Here is an 18384-nt window from a genome sequence, read left to right on the forward strand (position 1 = left end):
TTCTGTCTCTTCCACTTACTCCTTATGCTCTCTCTACAAAGTGAGCTACCTTTCGTGTGCAATTTCTCTTTCAAACTCTCCCTCTGTTTTCCTAATTCTTCAGGCTGCCCACACTCGATAGATAATCTGACGTCATTCTTCAGTTGCTGCAGCTTTGCATTTCCACAGTCATCTCTGTCAACTTTGATTATGCTCTGGAAGCCCTAAATCATCCACATCAAGTGTCTAAATTTTGATACAACTTATTAGAATGGAAATCACAAAGGCCTGCAATCTGCAGCATGGGGAACACTCCGTTTCCACCGGCTTTGTGTGAACTGCTCTCGCCATATCCACGGCTTCCATCCACCTGTACGCAGCCTTTACCTAAATCAGAAACAGGGCGGAAGGGAATGCGGGCGGGGGAACAGTTACCTCTTTCCAGGCTCTCTGGATGAAATGCCCCACTGGTTTAAGCTTGCTATCCTCCAAAACGCAGCCCCCCAACCCACGTGCCCAGGGCACAGGGACAATCGAGTTCTTTTTTTAATCACTCCACAAAATCCTACCGAAAATCATGCCCTACTTAGATGTACCACCTGTTAGTGGCAGGGCCACAGAAGACATGTTCCACAAAAGACCTTGTGGAATGTATTTAAAATATTTAAAGCCATCTTAATCCATTATTCAGATACAGATTCTAAAAGACACCTAAAAGGCAGGAAGAAACTAACAACACTGTGGCAGAAAAGAAGCATGTTAGAAACACTGGCGTCCTCTTTGTTAAAGGGAGCTGGGCCCCGTGCTGCAGACACAGGGGGACTCCAGATGACAGGGAGCAGTGCCGGCGGACTGCTCTCATCCATCTAACAGCGGCAGCATATGCGGGCACTTTCTACTTTTCAAACCACACCTATTATCTCCTGGATGTTTACAAACCTCTTGTGAGGAAGACAGAACAGGTATTATTCCACTCTGCATGTGAGAAAACTAAGTCTCAGAGGGTGAGATAACCAGTTCCTGGCCATGGAGTTCTTGAAAGCCAGGTCAAATTCATAACACAGGCTCCCAAATGCTTTATTCTGTACTCTACAGCAGGGACTTGTGCACACACACAGCCTCGTGAACATAACTCATGTGGCCCAAATGCTCCCCTGTTGCCAATTTACTCTAGCCCTACTCCTACCCCAGACTTCTCTCATTTCTTCCACTCTTTTACTCCTCACCATGCTCCAGAGTTACTTCCACTTTCACGCTTACACTAAAAACACCAGACTACTTCTCTGGTCACTGCCCCTCCACCCCTCCACTTCAAATCTCCCACTTCAAAATCTGAAAAGCGTAGCCACACATCAAAGCTAATGACTGGGTAATCCACAGATTCTCCCTGGTGAATGCTCAAAGGACTGCCGATTCTCATCAATAGCACGGAGGATGTTTTGCAGACTGGTGTCTTTGAATGTGAAGGATATTAAGCTCAAAGTATTTTCAGGGAAAACTGGTTTGTGAAAGGTTTCCCTCTGGTAAGTCTACTTCCTAGGTTCTCTCTCAACATACAACCCTGGGCAAGCCAAGGGCATGGCCCACAGGCCTCAGCCTCCAGAGAGGAGCTGGCTGACCCTTCTGATCTCAGGTACGAGGTTCGAAATTCTAACTAGTGGAAATGAATGCAATCTAATATGTACACAGATCATTAACTTCATATTGCCTTGCACTTGGTAGGTTCCCAATTTGATGAATTTAATTGAACCCACTGTTTTACAAATCAGTATAGCAAAGTCATCTTAAAGAAAATTTAAGCATTTTAATTTTTAATCTTACCAGTAAATTGAAATACCAATTTCATTTCCTAATATCAATCAGTTCCTTCGCTACATAACTTTTGGGGGTTCACACAAACACCCTCTTAAGAATCTGATAAAAACTAGACCCTATCACCAGAAAAATGTATACTTAGAAACACAGAGAATTTTACATACAATTTCATGGGGTTAAGAGGTCCCTAAGACCTACCCATGATTCAGAGGGTAAAAATGACTGGTCTGCAAATACAAATGGGTAAAGGTAGGGAAGGTGGGAGAACGGAAGACGGGACAAAAAGGAAGGTGGAAGAGGCTGGAAAAGGGGTGGAGCAGGGCAGGACAGGCAAAGTGACAGGAACTCCAAATGAGACGTTGAACTGTGCCGTGCTGTACCCCACAGTGCCCTCACCTCTTAGATTTCATTTCATCTTTACAGTAACTCATTCGACCACACAGTTATTATTACACCCCACTTTCAAGTAAGAAAACTACAATTTAAGTTGGTTAAAAAGAGATGCCTGGCATCAAGTACTAGTGCATGGTGGAACCAAGCCCTTGACCCACATCCTTGAGGATTTTTAACACATCACTGGCTCCTAAGTGTCAGAGAAGACAGAAGAAAGGAAATGAGGGAGAGAGAGAAACTAAGAAAACAAAGACAAAGGAACTGGGAATGAAAAAAGAATGTGATAGGAAGATTAAAAAGGGAGGCAAGAGAATGGAGATAAGATGAGAACGTAAGCAGCAGACAGTAAGGGGGAGATAAGGGCTTTCTGTCATCTTAGACTTCATAACAAGAAACTCTGTTCCAACTTCCAACTGGTTATAAAAAGGAAGAAAAAAACTGTTCTCAAACCTCAAAACCTAGAAAATTATAAGACACTCATTCAGATCATAAAAATAGCAAAGAAAGGACAACTAAAGTAGGAAAGGGCAAATAAAGACATAAACAAACCCTCCCCCCCCAAAAGGAGGAGGCTGAGGCCTTCTAGTGTTGTAGGAAACCGTGTGGCCTGGGACCCGACGGTTAATGCGGAGGTGACAGGAGTGCCCTTATACACTTGTCAGCTCTGGGCTCACAGGTGAGAAAGGAGGTTCTATTGTCCTAAAACTGAAACAAAATAAGAATCCTTGTTCCTGCCTGGCTGGTATAACTCAGTGGATTGAATACCGGCCTGCGAACTAAAGCACTGCAGGTTCAATTCCCAGTCAGGGCACGTGCCTGGGATGCCAGACAGGTCCCCAATTGGGGGTGCATTAGAGGCAACCACACATTAATGTTTTTCTCTCTCTTTCACCCTCCCTTGCCCTCTCTCTAAAAATGAATACATAAAATCTTTTTTAAAAGATTCCTCGTTTCTAATATTAGCCTTCCAGAGTGATGGAGAGTATGAACTTTTTCTTAAAGGGTTGTTAGAAGCCACAACCACAGCTTTAGATAAAGATGATTTGTAAACATTCTTTTATTAACTTTTGTTTCTCCTCACCCAAAATGAGAGGTGTTTAAATTATTATCCACGCGAACAACAAAGCAGCTTAAGCTCTAATGGGTAGGATTTTGAAAAAAACAAACAACGACAGTATCTCCACAGAGTATCCAAAACCTAACAGAAAAGACTTTCTATGTTTAAAAAAAATCCAGCAATGAGTGGCAAAGCAAACAACATCCCAAGACCATACACCATCTCTGGAAAGTAAACCTGACTGTCCAGAGTTTTGCTGGATGCAACATGAGCTTCGAAATATAGACTGAAGAGCAAATCCGCACAGTCTTTGCCCCTGTGGCCAGGCTACAGTTCCCCAGGGCAGACAGGAAGGCAGGGTGTGCCCGGTGCAGGCTCTGGTTTGGAAAGAGAGAAAGCACCCGGGGGTGAATCTTGAGATTCAGGGGGTAGAACATCAGCATGTTCAAAACAGCAGTCTACCTCACTTCAGGGTCAGCAGAGTCCTTTCATGAATGTGCAAAGACCTCTGTGGAGAGCTTGGCTAGGTCAGACTGTTTCTGGGATAAGGAAGGACAGATGGAGCTGAAGAGATTTATCCTCTTCCCCCAAAATGGAGTTGTTTGCACAAGTAGGAAGTCAGACATCAGGAGACAACCTCCATCACAGACAGAAGAAATATTAGGACCACTAGCAGGGCTGCAGTTTATATATTCAGACCTACACAACCTGATGTGAAATGAGTGGGTTGTGGCAAAATGTGAAAGGCTACTTACTCATGGGATGGAGGGGTTAGTGGAAGCATAGAATGATGGGTAAGTGGCACCTGGAGGCAGCCTGTGTTTGCAGCCTCTCCCACATACTCGCTGTCACCTGCTGCGCGAGAATTTCCAGGAGTGGAGATTGGCACTGAAAGACGTGTCTCCTCCTCTGCCCACTTTTTGCTATGCCCCTGAGAGCTACACTCATCTTCTACAGACACAGGCAAGTTATGAAACCCTGGAGCAGTACTTCTGCCGGTGAAATGAGTTTGAAAGCCTTTGTGTCAGAGTGTTTTGAAAAGGGATTGCTCATTCATAGCCTTACAGAGCATATTAGCATTTAAACATTCAGAACCACTATCGTTCTAAAATGCACTGCTTATCCAATACAAAGAATTCCAATCTAAAAAACTGTGCATGGAGTGGAGTGGGGGAGAAATTCTTGAGGGAGAAAACACCTATAAGTAATACCAAAGCTGGTGCAAGAAGATCAGTAATGAGCTCCTTAAGAATTTGTTGGCAACCTTTAAATACTGTTTCATTCTGAACAGCAAATGTCACCGTGAGTGCTTTAAGTCCCAAAAGACACCATTTTTAAACAGGTCACCTTCTGAGAAGTTGAGACTAGAGCGCATTTACGAACACAACTTAAAATATACCAGGCATAACAGGAATATATTTGTTAAGATACCGGCTTGATCAGTAAGTATAAATGTGGGGGGGTCGGGGGGGAAGTGTAGAAAGAAGGTGAGATTTTTTTGCTTTGCTTTGTGTTGTTTTGTGAAGATTCTGAATTTTAGCACAGGAAGAGGGCGCCCTCAGGGAGAGCTGCCCTGCACCCTTGGGTTTTTACAGGTGAAGAAAATGAAATTATTTCCTTGAGAAGAACATCAGAACCATTGAGACCTCACCTCTTTCTGGTGTGATTCCAGCCCCTAAGAAGGCTGCACAGAGAAAGCTTTCCTAAGAAAATAGTCCAGTCTCACAATGCTGTCTGGGCTTTTATTGCACAGGCTTTGTAGCTGGAGAGGGAGGCTGATTCAATGTGTGCCAGGCATAAGGGCTCCAAATACTAAAGAAGAACCTTGGAGATTATCTCATCCAACTTCCTCATTTTACGGAAGATAAAAAGACGACCCAGAAAAGCAAAACTAACCGGGCCAGAGTTCCACATCAGGTGAGAACGGGTTTCCAACAGTAGCACTACTGACACATTTTTGGACCAGAAGCTTCTTTGTTATGGGGGCTGTCCTGTGCATTGTAGGATGTTTGGCAGCATCCTGGCCAGTAGCAATCCCCCGAGTTGTGACATCAAAAGTATCTAAAAACAAGGCCCAATATCCTCAGGGAGTGGAGGCGGAGGATAAAACGGCCTGCAGTTGAGAACCACCTCTGGGTCAGAAACCTGTATAACCAGCAACCGAATCCCTCCCACTTTCACCCTGGTGCTCTTGCACTGTGTCAACCCCTGTTTTCAAATAGACATTCTGGAACCGGGAGAAGAGATTAATGCATTAAACCATCACTAATATTGATTACTTGCCAAATTATGTTATTAAAAAGCTCTTCAAAATGAGCCCTAAAAATATGAACAAACTGCATTTTCCCACCTAACGGTATGTGCCTGACATAAATATAAAAACACATTTGCATTTATATCTACACAAGGCTGAAACTATAAAATCTATAAAACAATGAGTCCCTTGTTTTTGGTTGGGCAAAATATAGTCATGTCATGTTACAAGATACCTCAGGGAGAAATCTCTCTACTAACAGTAAAATATCTTACCACCCTAGACCAAGTTACTACATGTTGTACCAAAATATATTTCAACTTTTTTCTTAATTAACAAGAAGGAAGCTCACTGTCAAGTTCTTAAGTTATCTTATTATAAAGATAAGGAACTCAGTTCAAGCCCTGAATGGTGTGGCTCAGCTGCTTGAGTGTCGCCCTGTAAAGTGAAAGGTCACTGGTTTGATTCCCAGTCAGGGCACATGCCTGGGCTGTGGGTTCGGTCCCCAGTAGCGTGTGCGTGAGAGGCAACCACACGTTGATGTTTCTCTCCCTCTCTTTCTCCCTCCCTTCTTGTATCTCTAAAAATTAAATAAATAAAATATTTAAAAAGAAAAGAAACTCAGTTCAAAGAGGTGAGGTTTCCTAAAACAGCGCTTCAGGATAGAGCCAGATGGCTCCTTAAACACTGACGGCACAATCAGGCTTAAAAACACACAGGACGCCCAGCTTCCGCCAGCAGCAGCCGCCCCTGGGTTTGGAGTCCCCGTTAACCACAACGTTCTGACATTACCTGTTTCTCTTTTTCCGGTGTTCTCTATTAGAATTTTCTGATTCACTACCACTGCTTGTGTTACAGCGTGAGCGTGACCTGAAGACAAAATAAGAGCACAAGGAAAGACCCTCATTTAAGACAAAAGAAAAATTTTAGAAAAGTTCAGGTTGGTTTTTTGGAATTAATGCTATAGTAAAATTACTGATCCAAACATAAGTTTTATCCCTTCCCCATTGTGTTTCTCACTCAGTCCTACATTTAAATGAGTGTAAAGAAATGTGAAAGGAGATGAAGGGAAATGTCACTAAGCTCCCAGAATGGACCACAGAACCAAGCACTTCCAACAGAACTCTGACATGCAAAGCTCTGCGCCCCTCTGGTTCCCTAAATATGGACTCAGAGTCTTGCCAGACCTCCACCCTTCACTGAGAGAGACCGAGTTATTTCCCATGGCCTTGAATTAGTGCTCATCCTGTGACTGATTTTACCAACGGAACGAGGTGGAACGGATACTCTGCCTGTTCTGGGACTATCTCTTAATAGGGCCGGTAGCTCCTGCTTCCTCCCAGACACCATCTAAAGAAGCCTAGGCTAGCCAGTGGAGAGACCATGGACTCTGCCAAGACACCAGATATGAATAATCCAGCCACGATCCAACTGAAGCTTCATCTGAGACTAACAAGACTAACTAAAGAACTCCCTGTTCAATCAACAGAATTATAAGAGATCTGTATGGTTATTGTTGCTTTAAAATACACCAAGTTTGCCCTGGCCAAGTAGCTCAGCATCTTCCTAATATGCCAAGGCTGTGGGTTCAATCCCTGGTCAGGGCACATACCGGAATCCACCAATGAATTCATAAAGAAGTGGAACAACAAATCTCCCCCAACCCACATACCCCTCTTCTTTCCTCTCTCCCTCCTTCCCCTCTTTAAAATCAATCAATAAAAATAAAATAAAATACACCAGGTTTTGGAGTGTTTTTGACATAGTAATAGATAATTGAGACGGCTCCTCCGAGATGCAGTTCCTCTGAGGAGCAGGAAAAAAAGAGAAAGTGTAAGGATGCTACAGAATGGAAGACTGAGAACCAGTTGAAGCCAATTTGAAAGTTAAAAAACAAATTTACCATACTCTTAAAGCAGTCACTAGTAAAACAAACCAAAAAACTCCCCACTCTTGCCTCAGTGCTGAGCTGTGCTAATCTGCTGATCCTTCCTCCCTCTCCCAGACCCCCCCTTCCCATTTGGGGTTTTTTGTTTATTTTGTTTTGTTTTGTTTTGTTTTGTTTTACCTCCTCCTTTGCTTTAGATCTGAGTCTTCACCACTGTTATGGGCTTTCCTATGAAAAACAAATAAATGAAGACATTAAAGAAAATAGAAAATGATCAATTGGCTAAGGAATGCACACCAAAATGAGTTTTACTTCACTTAATGTGTACCTGTTACGTATTCATTCATTACCAAACATTTAAATCACACACATACATGCCCATCCCTAGGAGATAGGTTCCAGAAATACACCAACTGGCCTCAAGAAGCCAGCAACCTATTCACAAGCTATTCACAGTGGGGGCTGTGAATAGTCTATAAATAACAATGCACAGCATGTCTATCAAAGTCCATTCATCCAGTGATGGGGTTAGTCTGCAGTTCCTAGGTCTGCAATCCACCAAGCCAAATTCTGCCATAATCTGACAACAGCTCTCACTTAGATGCCCTTCCCAACACCCTGGCCTCCAAGTACCTTGACCTTTTCTCTAATAATCTCTTCACAATAACTCAGCAGCCTTGGACTTTATCCTCATCATGTCGCCCTTGGACTCTATCCTTTGTAACCACCTCTAAACAATGCTCCCTGACCACATTCTCCTCCCCTTCCTGTTTACCACTTCTATTTACTTTGAAACAGCTTCAACAGTGCATTCTACCTCAGTGTGCAGGCTCTGAAGCCAGACAACCTGAATGTGAATCCCATCTCCTCCAACCATGAGTTGTGTGATTTAAATTATTTCTCTACTCAGTGCTTCCATTTTTAAAGTATTTTTAATTTTTAAAAAGATTTTACTTATTTACTTTTAGAGAGAGGGGAAGAGAGGGAGAAAGAGAGGGAGAGAACCATCAATGTGTGGTTGCCTCTCACACGCCCTGTACTAAAAACCTCACCCACAACCCAGCCATGTGCCCTGAATGGGAATCAAAACCCTCTGGTTCGCAGGCCCATGCTCAATGCACTGAGCTGCACCAGCCAGGGCCAGTGCCTCTATTTTAATAGAACCTCCCACAAAGGGTTGTTATGAGGATAGAATGAATTAATCTAGTTATAATGCACAGGGAAGGACTCAGCCCATTGTATGCATTCAATAAATGTTAGCTGTTAATTAGTGCTTATTTAACTACTTCTATTCTACCTTTCTTTGACCTCAGTAGGACTATTCGCCTCTTGACCTTGCAACTTTCCAACAGCTCTTCACTTATTTTTCATTCCCTCCCGACTCAGCTTAGATTTCTGTCACCCCTATAACATGCATGCCAATACTCAAAACTTCCTCCAACTTTCTGTTCGCTGTTCAGTCTTTTCGACAAGAGCTCAAGCATGAGTGAACCAACTATCCAGGTTCTCTGGGCCTGACCTCAACATCTTGCTGAGCAGTGCTGGAGGGAGTCACACAAAGAGCATATTAGTTATGCTGTAAATCCATCTTCATAAACCTCAAGTGCAGCCACAGCACGGCCCAGCAACTGCACTCCCTTTCTCTGATCTAAGTGCTCTTTCTGCTTCTGCAAAGCAGTTTTCAACTCTTTTACCCCGCAACCTTCTGACACGCCATCCCTCTGCTTCAGCAGATGACTTTGTTTTCTCCTTCCAAAGGGAAAAGTAGCCCTCAGATGGCAACTCGCTCATCTTCCTGTTACCAAAAATAAAACTTAGCAACATCTCCCTCTCTGTTATTTACAGATCTGTCCTTATAACTAAGGTCAGTCCCTCTCTCCTGTGCTATGTGAGTCCCATCACCTCATCTTTTAAATGACTTTCATTAACTACCCTCCTACCTCACATATACTCAACTTGTCCTCATGGAAAATTCTTCTACCAGCATTTCACATTCTCAAGTCTCTCCCATTTAAACACACACACACACACACACACACACACACACACGCCTGACTCCACACATCCCCCTTCATCTTCTTCCCAGTCTCAGTTCTCTCCCGTTCAAGGCCAAACTTCTTGAGAGAGATATCCAAGCCCCTTGTCTCAATTTCCACACCCTTCACTGCTTGTGCTTCACACTGTGATGGGGGCAGATGCAGCTCTTCAATGTCATCAACATAACCCACATTCCCTCATTTCCCCAATACACTTACACCAAAAAACATGGCGGGTACATTTTTTTAGAGCTAAAATTTCTGAAAATGTCTTTATTCCGCACATATAATTATAGTTTATCTGGACATAAAATCCTAAATTGAAAATAGTATTCATTCAGCATTTTGAAGGCAATGCTTCGTTATCTTATTTTTCTCTGCTATTACTGTTAAGCAGCCCAATGCCACATCCTGACTTGTCACCGGCTGTGCAGGGACCTTCCCCCCCACATCCCTCCCCCACTCAAAGTTTAAAAATGCTCTCTGAATCTATAATGCTTTGAAATTTAATGATAATGGATCGAATACAAATCTAATTTTCAATCTATTATGCCAAGCACTAAGTGGATTCTCTATAAAGTGAGATCATCCAGTTCTGGCATTTCTTCTTGTATTATTTCTTTAATGGTGCCCTCTCCTGCATTTTCTAGGGGCTTTGCCTTAGAAATTTTATTAGTTGAATGCTTGATATCCATGTTTGATCATTTTGAATCCTTCTTCCCATATATTTGTTTTGTTTTAATCTACCTTTGGGAAGATTTCCTTAACTTTATCTTCTAAAACTTCTATTGATTATTTTAAATTCTGCTACATTAAAGTCTAGGTAAGACCTTTCATTCACTCTTTCCTTTTAACATCAAATTTTTCATTTTCTAAAGATGATATTTATACTTAAAAATTTTTTTCTTATATTATCTCTATTTTCTGTGACCCTCCTACCTGCCCCCCCCCCCCGACACACACAACTCCTCATTGTTTCAGCCTCTGTCTCTCCAAACAAAAGTGTCCTCAAATGCCAGGTGACTGTGGCTCTCTGTCAAGCACTGTGCACTAAAAAGACTGGAAACCTCTGGATGGAGATCATGTTAACTGATGGCTTCACTGACGTGTGGAACAAAGTGACGTGGGTAGTCCCAACCATTTCAACAGCGAGTCCTTTGAAAGTTTATATCTGTAGATCTTTTCTCTGGTATCTGTCCATTTCTTTTTTAAATTTTATTTCTATTCATCACCATTTATCTTCCCATACCCTCTTCCTCCTCCACCCACCCCTGACTCCCCTGCAATCACCACACTGTCCACTGCTTACTGCGAGATTCTCTAATCTCACACCTGGGACATACAAGCCAGGCTTTTCGCATTCTGGGAATGAAGAGAGAAGGGAGACACTTAGGGAGCAGAGTTTCACTCTCTTGCTTTTGTTCCTGTGGCCACAGTTTTGTTCTCTTTTACCAAGCTAATCTAATTCTCTTTAACTGTGCCCAATAAATGCTGGAGTTTCTCACAGCTCTGTCATTGGCTTGGTCCTTGCATTCTATTTATACTATCTGTCAGTATATAGATAGCAAACAGCCTCACCTCTATTTCATATTTCAATTAATCTTTAAGAAATTTATATTTCAGTTGAGACAGCTAATCCAGTTCCTGACTTATATCCAACAATCCATGGACTTCTCAAAGGTACCACAAATTCAACCCACAAAAACCAAAACGTTATCCCTTTCAAGCCTGTAATGTCCTGGTGATTCTCATTTCAGTGCATTACACTTAAATCCATGAAAGTGCACAACTGTGGTCTTCGTTCTCGACATCTGTCACTCCCTCACCCTCATACTGATTCTGCCAGCTCTATTAATTTTACCTCCAGATGGATTTCAAAACCACCTACACCCTTCTGTCTCCACACCAACCCAGTGGCTCAAGATCCCATTCTCTTTGGCCAGGACTCGTAGGAGAGCCTGCTGCCTGGTCTCTCTGTTTCTGCGATTATTCCCTCCCACATTCTCTCCACAGAACAGTGAGGGTCACCTTTACACAGTAAATGTGACCTTGAAATCATCCCTTCTAAAAACTACCAGTCTAACAACCAAAATCCTCAACAAAGTTCAGGTATCTTATGAGGTCTGGCCCCATCTTTCTCTCAAGGCTCATTTCTGGCATTTTTCTGTCCACTTTCAAGGCCTGAGCAACACTGGCCCTTTATTTTTTTCATGAATGCTCCCTGCTCCCTCCCATCCCAAGGCCTCTGCCTGTGCTAGCCCCTCCCCTTCTCTTTGCCTGCTTTTGTCTCAGATTCCAGCTCCAGCATCCAGTCTCAGGGACCCCTTCCTGACTGCCTTGATTCAACAACTCAGCCAAACTTCCTCTACTAGCGCTGGCCACACGGGTGTTTGAATGGTAAAGATTTATGGAGCCATTATTCTCAGAACACGTATACTTTTCCATATGCATGTTATGTTTCAATAAAAATATTTTATGGAATTCCCTCATGCATAACTCCCCCTTGAGAACATACAGCAGTCATAACTGCACTGTTTAATACAAAAATACATTTGTAATTTGTATACTTCTTGCCCCCAAAACTGTAAACCGCCAAAGGCCAAACACTTTCTTTAATGCTGTTTAACACAGTGCCTAGCATAAAGTAGGTACTCAATAAACATTTTCAAGTATAAAAATAAATGGGGGTGAAAAACTGTACTTCCAGAAAGTGTGCAAGCTTTTTTTTTTCTAGCATAGGAAAGTTTAAACAAGCAGGCTTCAGGGTACCCAGGAACCTGGAAAATTACAAAAACATTTGTCTGCGTATATCATAATGTACTTTTTGCCCCCTAGAGAATGCATCCGGCATTTCACCAGATACTCAGAGTGCTAGCACCCAAAAGGTTTAAGAACCAATGTTCTAGGCTCTGCCAGAATGTGACAGCTGTGTTCACCTACCAACAAACACCTGGCAAAATGTGAAAGCTCGATAGCTTTACAAAACATGGTGCCCCAGTACCCACTACAAAACAGAACTTCACAGTCTGGAGGTTCCTCAAGAAACAAAGAACAGAGTTATCATATGACCTGCAATCCCTCTTCTGGGTATTGAGCCAAAAAACTCAAAAAACATTTATTTGCAAAGATATATGCACCCCTATGTTCACTGCAGCATGTCAAGACATGGAGAAAACCGAAGTGTCCCTCGATAGAAGATTGGATAAAGAAGACCTGGTACATATACAATGGAATACTTCTCAGCATAAGAAAAGATGAAATACTGCCATTTGCGACAACATGGATGAACCTTGGGAATATTATGCCAAGTGAATAATTCAGTCAGTAAAAGCTAAGAACCACATGATTTCACTCATATGTGGGATATAAAACTGAAACTCAGAGACACAGACAACAGGATGGCAGTTACCAGAGGGAAGGGGTTGTGGAGTCATAAAGGGTAAAGGGGGCCAAATATATGGTGACGGAGGATGATTTGAGTTTTGGTTGGTGGGCACACCCAATGCACACACAATGCAATATACTGGTCATGTATCACAGAAATGTGTAGAAATTAAAAAAATAAAAGTAGAAAAAAAAAGAATGCCCTATTATTAAAGTCCTTGAGATTCTTCCATGCTGATGACAAATCTTGGTTTTAAATGTCTGAGTCAATGCATCTAACGAGGGATGTGTGTCCAGGGGCAAAGTAAAATATGTGTGAAGACAGAACAAGAGTAACAAGGACAGGGACATTTACAGGGCACAGTGAAAAGAAACAAAGGACGAGCTTTAGCTCATCCCCACCAGCATGCAGCAATGGCTAGTCTCCTCAGGACACGTGTGCTGAATGAGACCTTTCAAGTGACACACAGAGCCAGGCAGATGGCTCCAGGGCTGCTCGGGCAACATCAGACCGGCCTCTGCCCCGGACGGTGCCAGTGAAAGGGCCCCGCGACCACTCACCACAATCATGCCTCTGTTCCACAGGAAGCCAACAGAAAATAAGTCTCAGTGTAGAAGTTGCTAAGTCTGGATTTGAGAACCTATATACTCCAAACTATTTCAAGCACTCAGTTTGAAAAAAATGTAAATTTTGGTGTATTTTAGCCAAACTTGATAAGCTCATTTTTTAGTATATTAAAATCAAAATGACCACTTGTTCAACATGTGTAATCATTTTATTTAAGGAATGATGACAAAGAACACTAATAATTAAGAATGAGAAGTTGTCATAACCTATCTAACAATGCCAACAGTGCCACGCTCGTAACATATGCAGCGAATCCCACTGACCCCACCTCCTCAACACACATATAAACAAACACAAGTGCACTTGAAAGTATTTCCCAGCAGTATTGTCCCAGTTTTAAGCGTTGTCCAAACTGAACCAATCCTTGGTAGGGAAGGAGGCAGAAAACCCTTCCCCCTCCCTTATTTAAATGACGGTTCCTCATCCCTGCCTTTTTCAGGTGTACAGACCTGGCTCTGAATCTCACAGCTGTGCTACAAAAGACAGTTACTGCAGAAGTGAGGTGGCAGTGCGGGGCCAGGAACCGTCCACGGGCGCTCAACCCCATCCCAGCCCGTCTGCAATCTGCCCTGCAGTGCCAAGACAAAACGCCTGAAAATTACATTTTCTGGACTCCGTTGCCAGCTAGATTCTACTCAGAGAGACACGCAGGTGAGATATGAAGGCAGGGTAAGGGGGAAGCAACTGTGCTCTGGCAGTAGGTGTGGTCCCCATTCTTGCATTGCTGAGAAGTGGGGGTTCCACAGCGTTAGCTATGGTGGTGGTTCCTCCAGCAACGTCAGCAGTAAGCACAGGCTCACGAGAGCCAGAAGCAGCTTCTGGATCTCTAGGTAACAAACACCTCCTTGTCTCCTTTCATTCCTCCAGCCCAGGGGCAGCACAGCCTGCAGACCTCAGGGTTGTACCATGTCTCTGCCTGCTGTTCCTCCAAAACCACTGACACTTATGCACCAAAATTCCTTGCATTAATGCCTCTGTGCTAAAAATGCCTCCGGAGCCCTAGCCCGTGTGGCTCAGTCGGTTGGAGCATTGTCCCATGGGCCAAAAAAGGTCACAGGTTTGATTCCTTGTCAGGACACGGGCCCAGGTTATAGGTTCAACCCCTGGTTGGGACACCTATGAGAAGGCAACCAATCAATGTGTCCCTCTCACATTCCCTTTCTCTCTCTCTCTCTCTCCCACCCCCTCCCACCAAAAGCAATGAAAAGATGTCCTTGGGTGAGGAAATAAATAAATAAATTCCTTATGACCGAATGATTCGAATACCCATTTCTATATGGTTATTATAAGAATCGAGTGAGACAATATACAGCAAGCAATTCACTCAATACTTAGAACATGATAAATGCCAATTATTATTCCATTATTTATCTAATCATTGTTGGTCATAATTTCTTTCCCCCTTATCAGTCCCACTAGCTGAGGGTGCTTGATATAGACCTTTCTTTTCTTAACCATGGAAGGATTTTAGTGAAGTCAGAGCTGGTTTGAGGAAGCTGGGGAATAAGACTCTGGAGAACTGGCAGGAGGAGGAGGAATAAAACAGGGTGGATAAGCAGTAAGTACAAACAGGGGGCAGAAGAAAGACGGGCCTGCTTGTTTTCCTGATCCACAGCGTGTGCGAAAGGAATCGTGACGGCTGTCTGAGAACGTAACCCAAACTTCTCATAATTATAAACGTCACTTATAAAATACCACCCATGCGGGCACCCAAAGTAAGTCGCCACCCCCATCACGTGGGAATGAAGTGATACCACCGGTAAGCCATTTCCAGGTCTCCTTCTCTGGGGCCCATCACACTGTCCAGCCTGCTTTGCAAAGAGAGTCCCAAACTTCTAGACACGGATTTTTAAAAAAATTAAAGCATGCACACATGCAAATGTAATCACACAAAGAATCTAATTTGCTGAGTAAAATGTAGCAGGATTCATTCTCTGTGCTTTGAAAAGAGTTTTACTCATGTTCATACAATAATATGAGCTTGGGAAGCAGACCACATCGCTTCAGCTGAGATTAATCTGTGAGCACAATTTTGTCTTCTCAGGCCAAAACGTTTAATATCTTTCATGTATTAATATTTATCCTTAATAAAATATGTTATATACTGCAATACACACACTATACAAGATATATATATAGTTAAATATACGTATATTCTTATCAGTCTTAACCACGATACAGACAGCAAGTTCCTGTTAATATTTTTGAAATTATTCTCTGAAACTCTGGCTGTTTGGAGAGAAATGCTTTGGGATCCCTAGCTCACTTTTTCTCAGAAAAACCTAAGCTATCTGTCACCTTGGGGAGGCAGTCCTGACATTATGAGAATAACATGTAATACGAACGTGACTGGGACCCGGGGCTCCTGTCGAAAATTAAAACCGGGGTTGTGTTCAGCTTACCTTCTCCTCGTTGGCTGTACAGAGTCGTTGTCGCTCCCACAAGAGGGATTTCGGCGCCGAGCACAGGGGAACTTCGGGGACTTCGTGCGGTCATTGGGAGAGTTGTAGAGTCCACTAGAGTGGAAGAAGAACGGTCAGTAATCCCCGCAGAGGACCCGGAGGAGCGACACCCTAACTCAAAAATCCAGTGCTTCTAGGGAAGAGTTCATAATTACATAGCTGGTACTTTCGGGGGAATACTGAATTGTGGGCAAACAGTTCTTTTGGCTGACAAGGTACACTGAAAGAAAAGATAGGTAAGATCTGGTAAAAAAAAATCATAAAGTCATTATTTTATGGATCTGTCTCAGTGGACTTCCATAGTAAGAAATGAACAGAAACAAATGATAGCAATAACAATGACAAATTGTGTTTATGGTGAATCTACCACAGGCCAGGCTCTGACCAAGCTAAAGGCTTTGTATTCTTACCTTAGCTAATCATCATAACAACCCTAAGTACTGCAATACAATTATTAGGCCCATTTAACAAAAAGAGAGAGAGAGAGAGAAAGAGAGCGCTAGAGAGTAGCAGAGCTAGAATTGGAACCCCTGGGTGGTCACACTTGAAACCTCCATAACCGTCTAGCCCATAAGTTATAATGCAGGTCTGCCACTGGTTGAATCGTCATGAACAAAAGAAATGAAATATATTATCTTTAGGAATGAAGGTCTTCTAGAATCGCTATTCATAAACTACAGTCTTCAACTAGCGTTTTCATAAGAACTAAGATGCTGGAGAAATTATCATTAATATATTTCATTTAGAGTTTTCGGGAAGACATTACTTTAAACCATCACAATGACCTCCCTGGGCAGTTTCTTTCCAGGAGAGAGTTTCACACTAGGACACGGACTAGGACACGTCCTGTGGGTCTCTAATGTCAGAAGTCCCCGGTTTCCCCGACGCATTGGCCTAGCCCTCTGACTGCTAGTGCCGGTCCTGAGCAGCCACAAAGCACTTGGATCCCATTATTAGACAGGAGCAATTGCTAACCCCTTTTCTACTGTTCTCCTTTAGAGAAATAATGATTCCCTTTACCTCTGGGGGCCATTTTCTTCCCACGGTGCATGAGATTTGCTCCTCTGGGTATCGGGGCTGTTTTCATTCTTTGCTTTCTTACAGCTTTAATTTAAAAAACAGTACAGAAAACAAATTAACTAGAAAATAAAAGGAAGTTAACTCACATGCTTATTTCTTCAGTAAAATTACTTAACAAGCATTTGAAAATGTGTGTTTATTTATACCCATGACTCATCCCAAAAAGAATACAAGTGGCTGCCTAAAAAAAAAAAAAAACAGACACGTAGCCAGCAAATATTGTACTTTTGAGTCTTTTTACCCCTCTTTCTTTCTAGTTTTACTGCTTTAAGTGAACAGAAGCCCAGTCATCCATTGTTAAGAAACTTTCAGGAGAGCCCACCTGCAGGACAGGAAGCAAAGGCACCCTGGCTAGTGAGCTGGCTCCCTCTTTTCAGTAGTGGTCGGAGAACCCCGGCTCTGGATCTGGGTCTGAATCTGTACAGGCCGGTCAGCGCTGGGCAGGTTGGGGCTACCCACACTGACCTTTCCCTGTGCCCAGCTTCCGCCATTTCTTGGCATCATCTTTCCAAATCAGAATGACTTTCAAATGCCATTTCCTGACCTAGTATCATCTTTCTGCCCTAAGAAAGTAAATATATCTGGGTTGTTACTCAATCTCAACAAATTGTTTAGAAACACATGGGAGACACCCGGAAGGGATGAATTAGAAGCCTTCATCACCAGACGGGGAGACGAGGTGTGTCACCTCTCACATCCCGTCCTGCTTTCAGAGTCTCAGCTTTCAGAAACAGATAGAGCTACTGAACTCCTAATGCACTTTTAATCCTGGCTTTTTGAGGACAACTCTACATAACTGTCTTCAAACATAGTCATAGCAGGGTTCTTTATAACAGCCAAGAAAAAGAAGAGAAAAAATTGACAAGGTCATTTCAGAAAATGAAAAGAAGCTTGTATCCCATTATGAACATACAGTATATTATAAACATACAGGAATATAAGTCTGAAATATATCTAACAAAAGCACATAACTCATGGTACCAGTGCACAGTAAGTAGTAATAATAATAATTATCATAATAATCAACCTAGTATAGATGAAGAATATGTTATTTTTATAAAGTAAAAAATCTTTGGAAGATCAAATTTCCAAAGTAAGAGCTTACATCTGAACTGAGGAAAAGTAATAAATATGGCAGGTATTGAATACAATGGTAGAAAGTCCACGCACATGCATGCATACATGTGAATGTGTTTAGTAGACCAGGGGGAAAAGCAAGAAGAGGGAGACTGAGAAATGGAACAGCGAGGTGAAAGGGGAGTGGGAGAGCAGGCATCAGTTAAAGAACAATAAAATCCTGGGCAGCGAATTAATGGCACTCACTCCCTAAGCTAGTTCTCATCTACAGCTTGAGGGGGAAACTTCTGGCAGCCCTTTAGGTACCAGGCCTATGGGCGAGGATGCAATT

At 42.7% G+C, this 18384-nt stretch overlaps 1 protein-coding gene across 6 annotated transcripts in view; it reads right to left on the reverse strand.

Annotated features, from left to right (window-relative positions):
* Positions 1-18384, reverse strand: part of EPB41L4A (erythrocyte membrane protein band 4.1 like 4A) — a 248493-nt gene that overhangs the window by 33440 nt on the left and 196669 nt on the right. For 3 of the 6 annotated variants that reach the window (XM_053665307.1, XM_053665309.1, XM_037167043.2), the window contains 4 exons: positions 16917-17000; positions 15837-15950; positions 7567-7614; positions 6291-6368 (listed from right to left, as the gene is read on the reverse strand). In XM_053665307.1, the coding sequence (XP_053521282.1) occupies positions 6291-6368; positions 7567-7614; positions 15837-15950; positions 16917-17000 (324 nt within the window). The remainder of the gene's footprint in view (positions 1-6290; positions 6369-7566; positions 7615-15836; positions 15951-16916; positions 17001-18384) is intronic. The other 3 variants (XM_053665311.1, XM_053665310.1, XM_053665308.1) reach the window with 2 other exon arrangements.

The sequence above is a fragment of the Artibeus jamaicensis genome, unplaced genomic scaffold (assembly GCF_021234435.1).
Source record: "Artibeus jamaicensis isolate MK-2021 breed Jamaican fruit bat unplaced genomic scaffold, CSHL_Jam_final contig_402, whole genome shotgun sequence".
In the NCBI taxonomy this organism is placed as follows: Eukaryota; Metazoa; Chordata; class Mammalia; order Chiroptera; family Phyllostomidae; genus Artibeus; species Artibeus jamaicensis.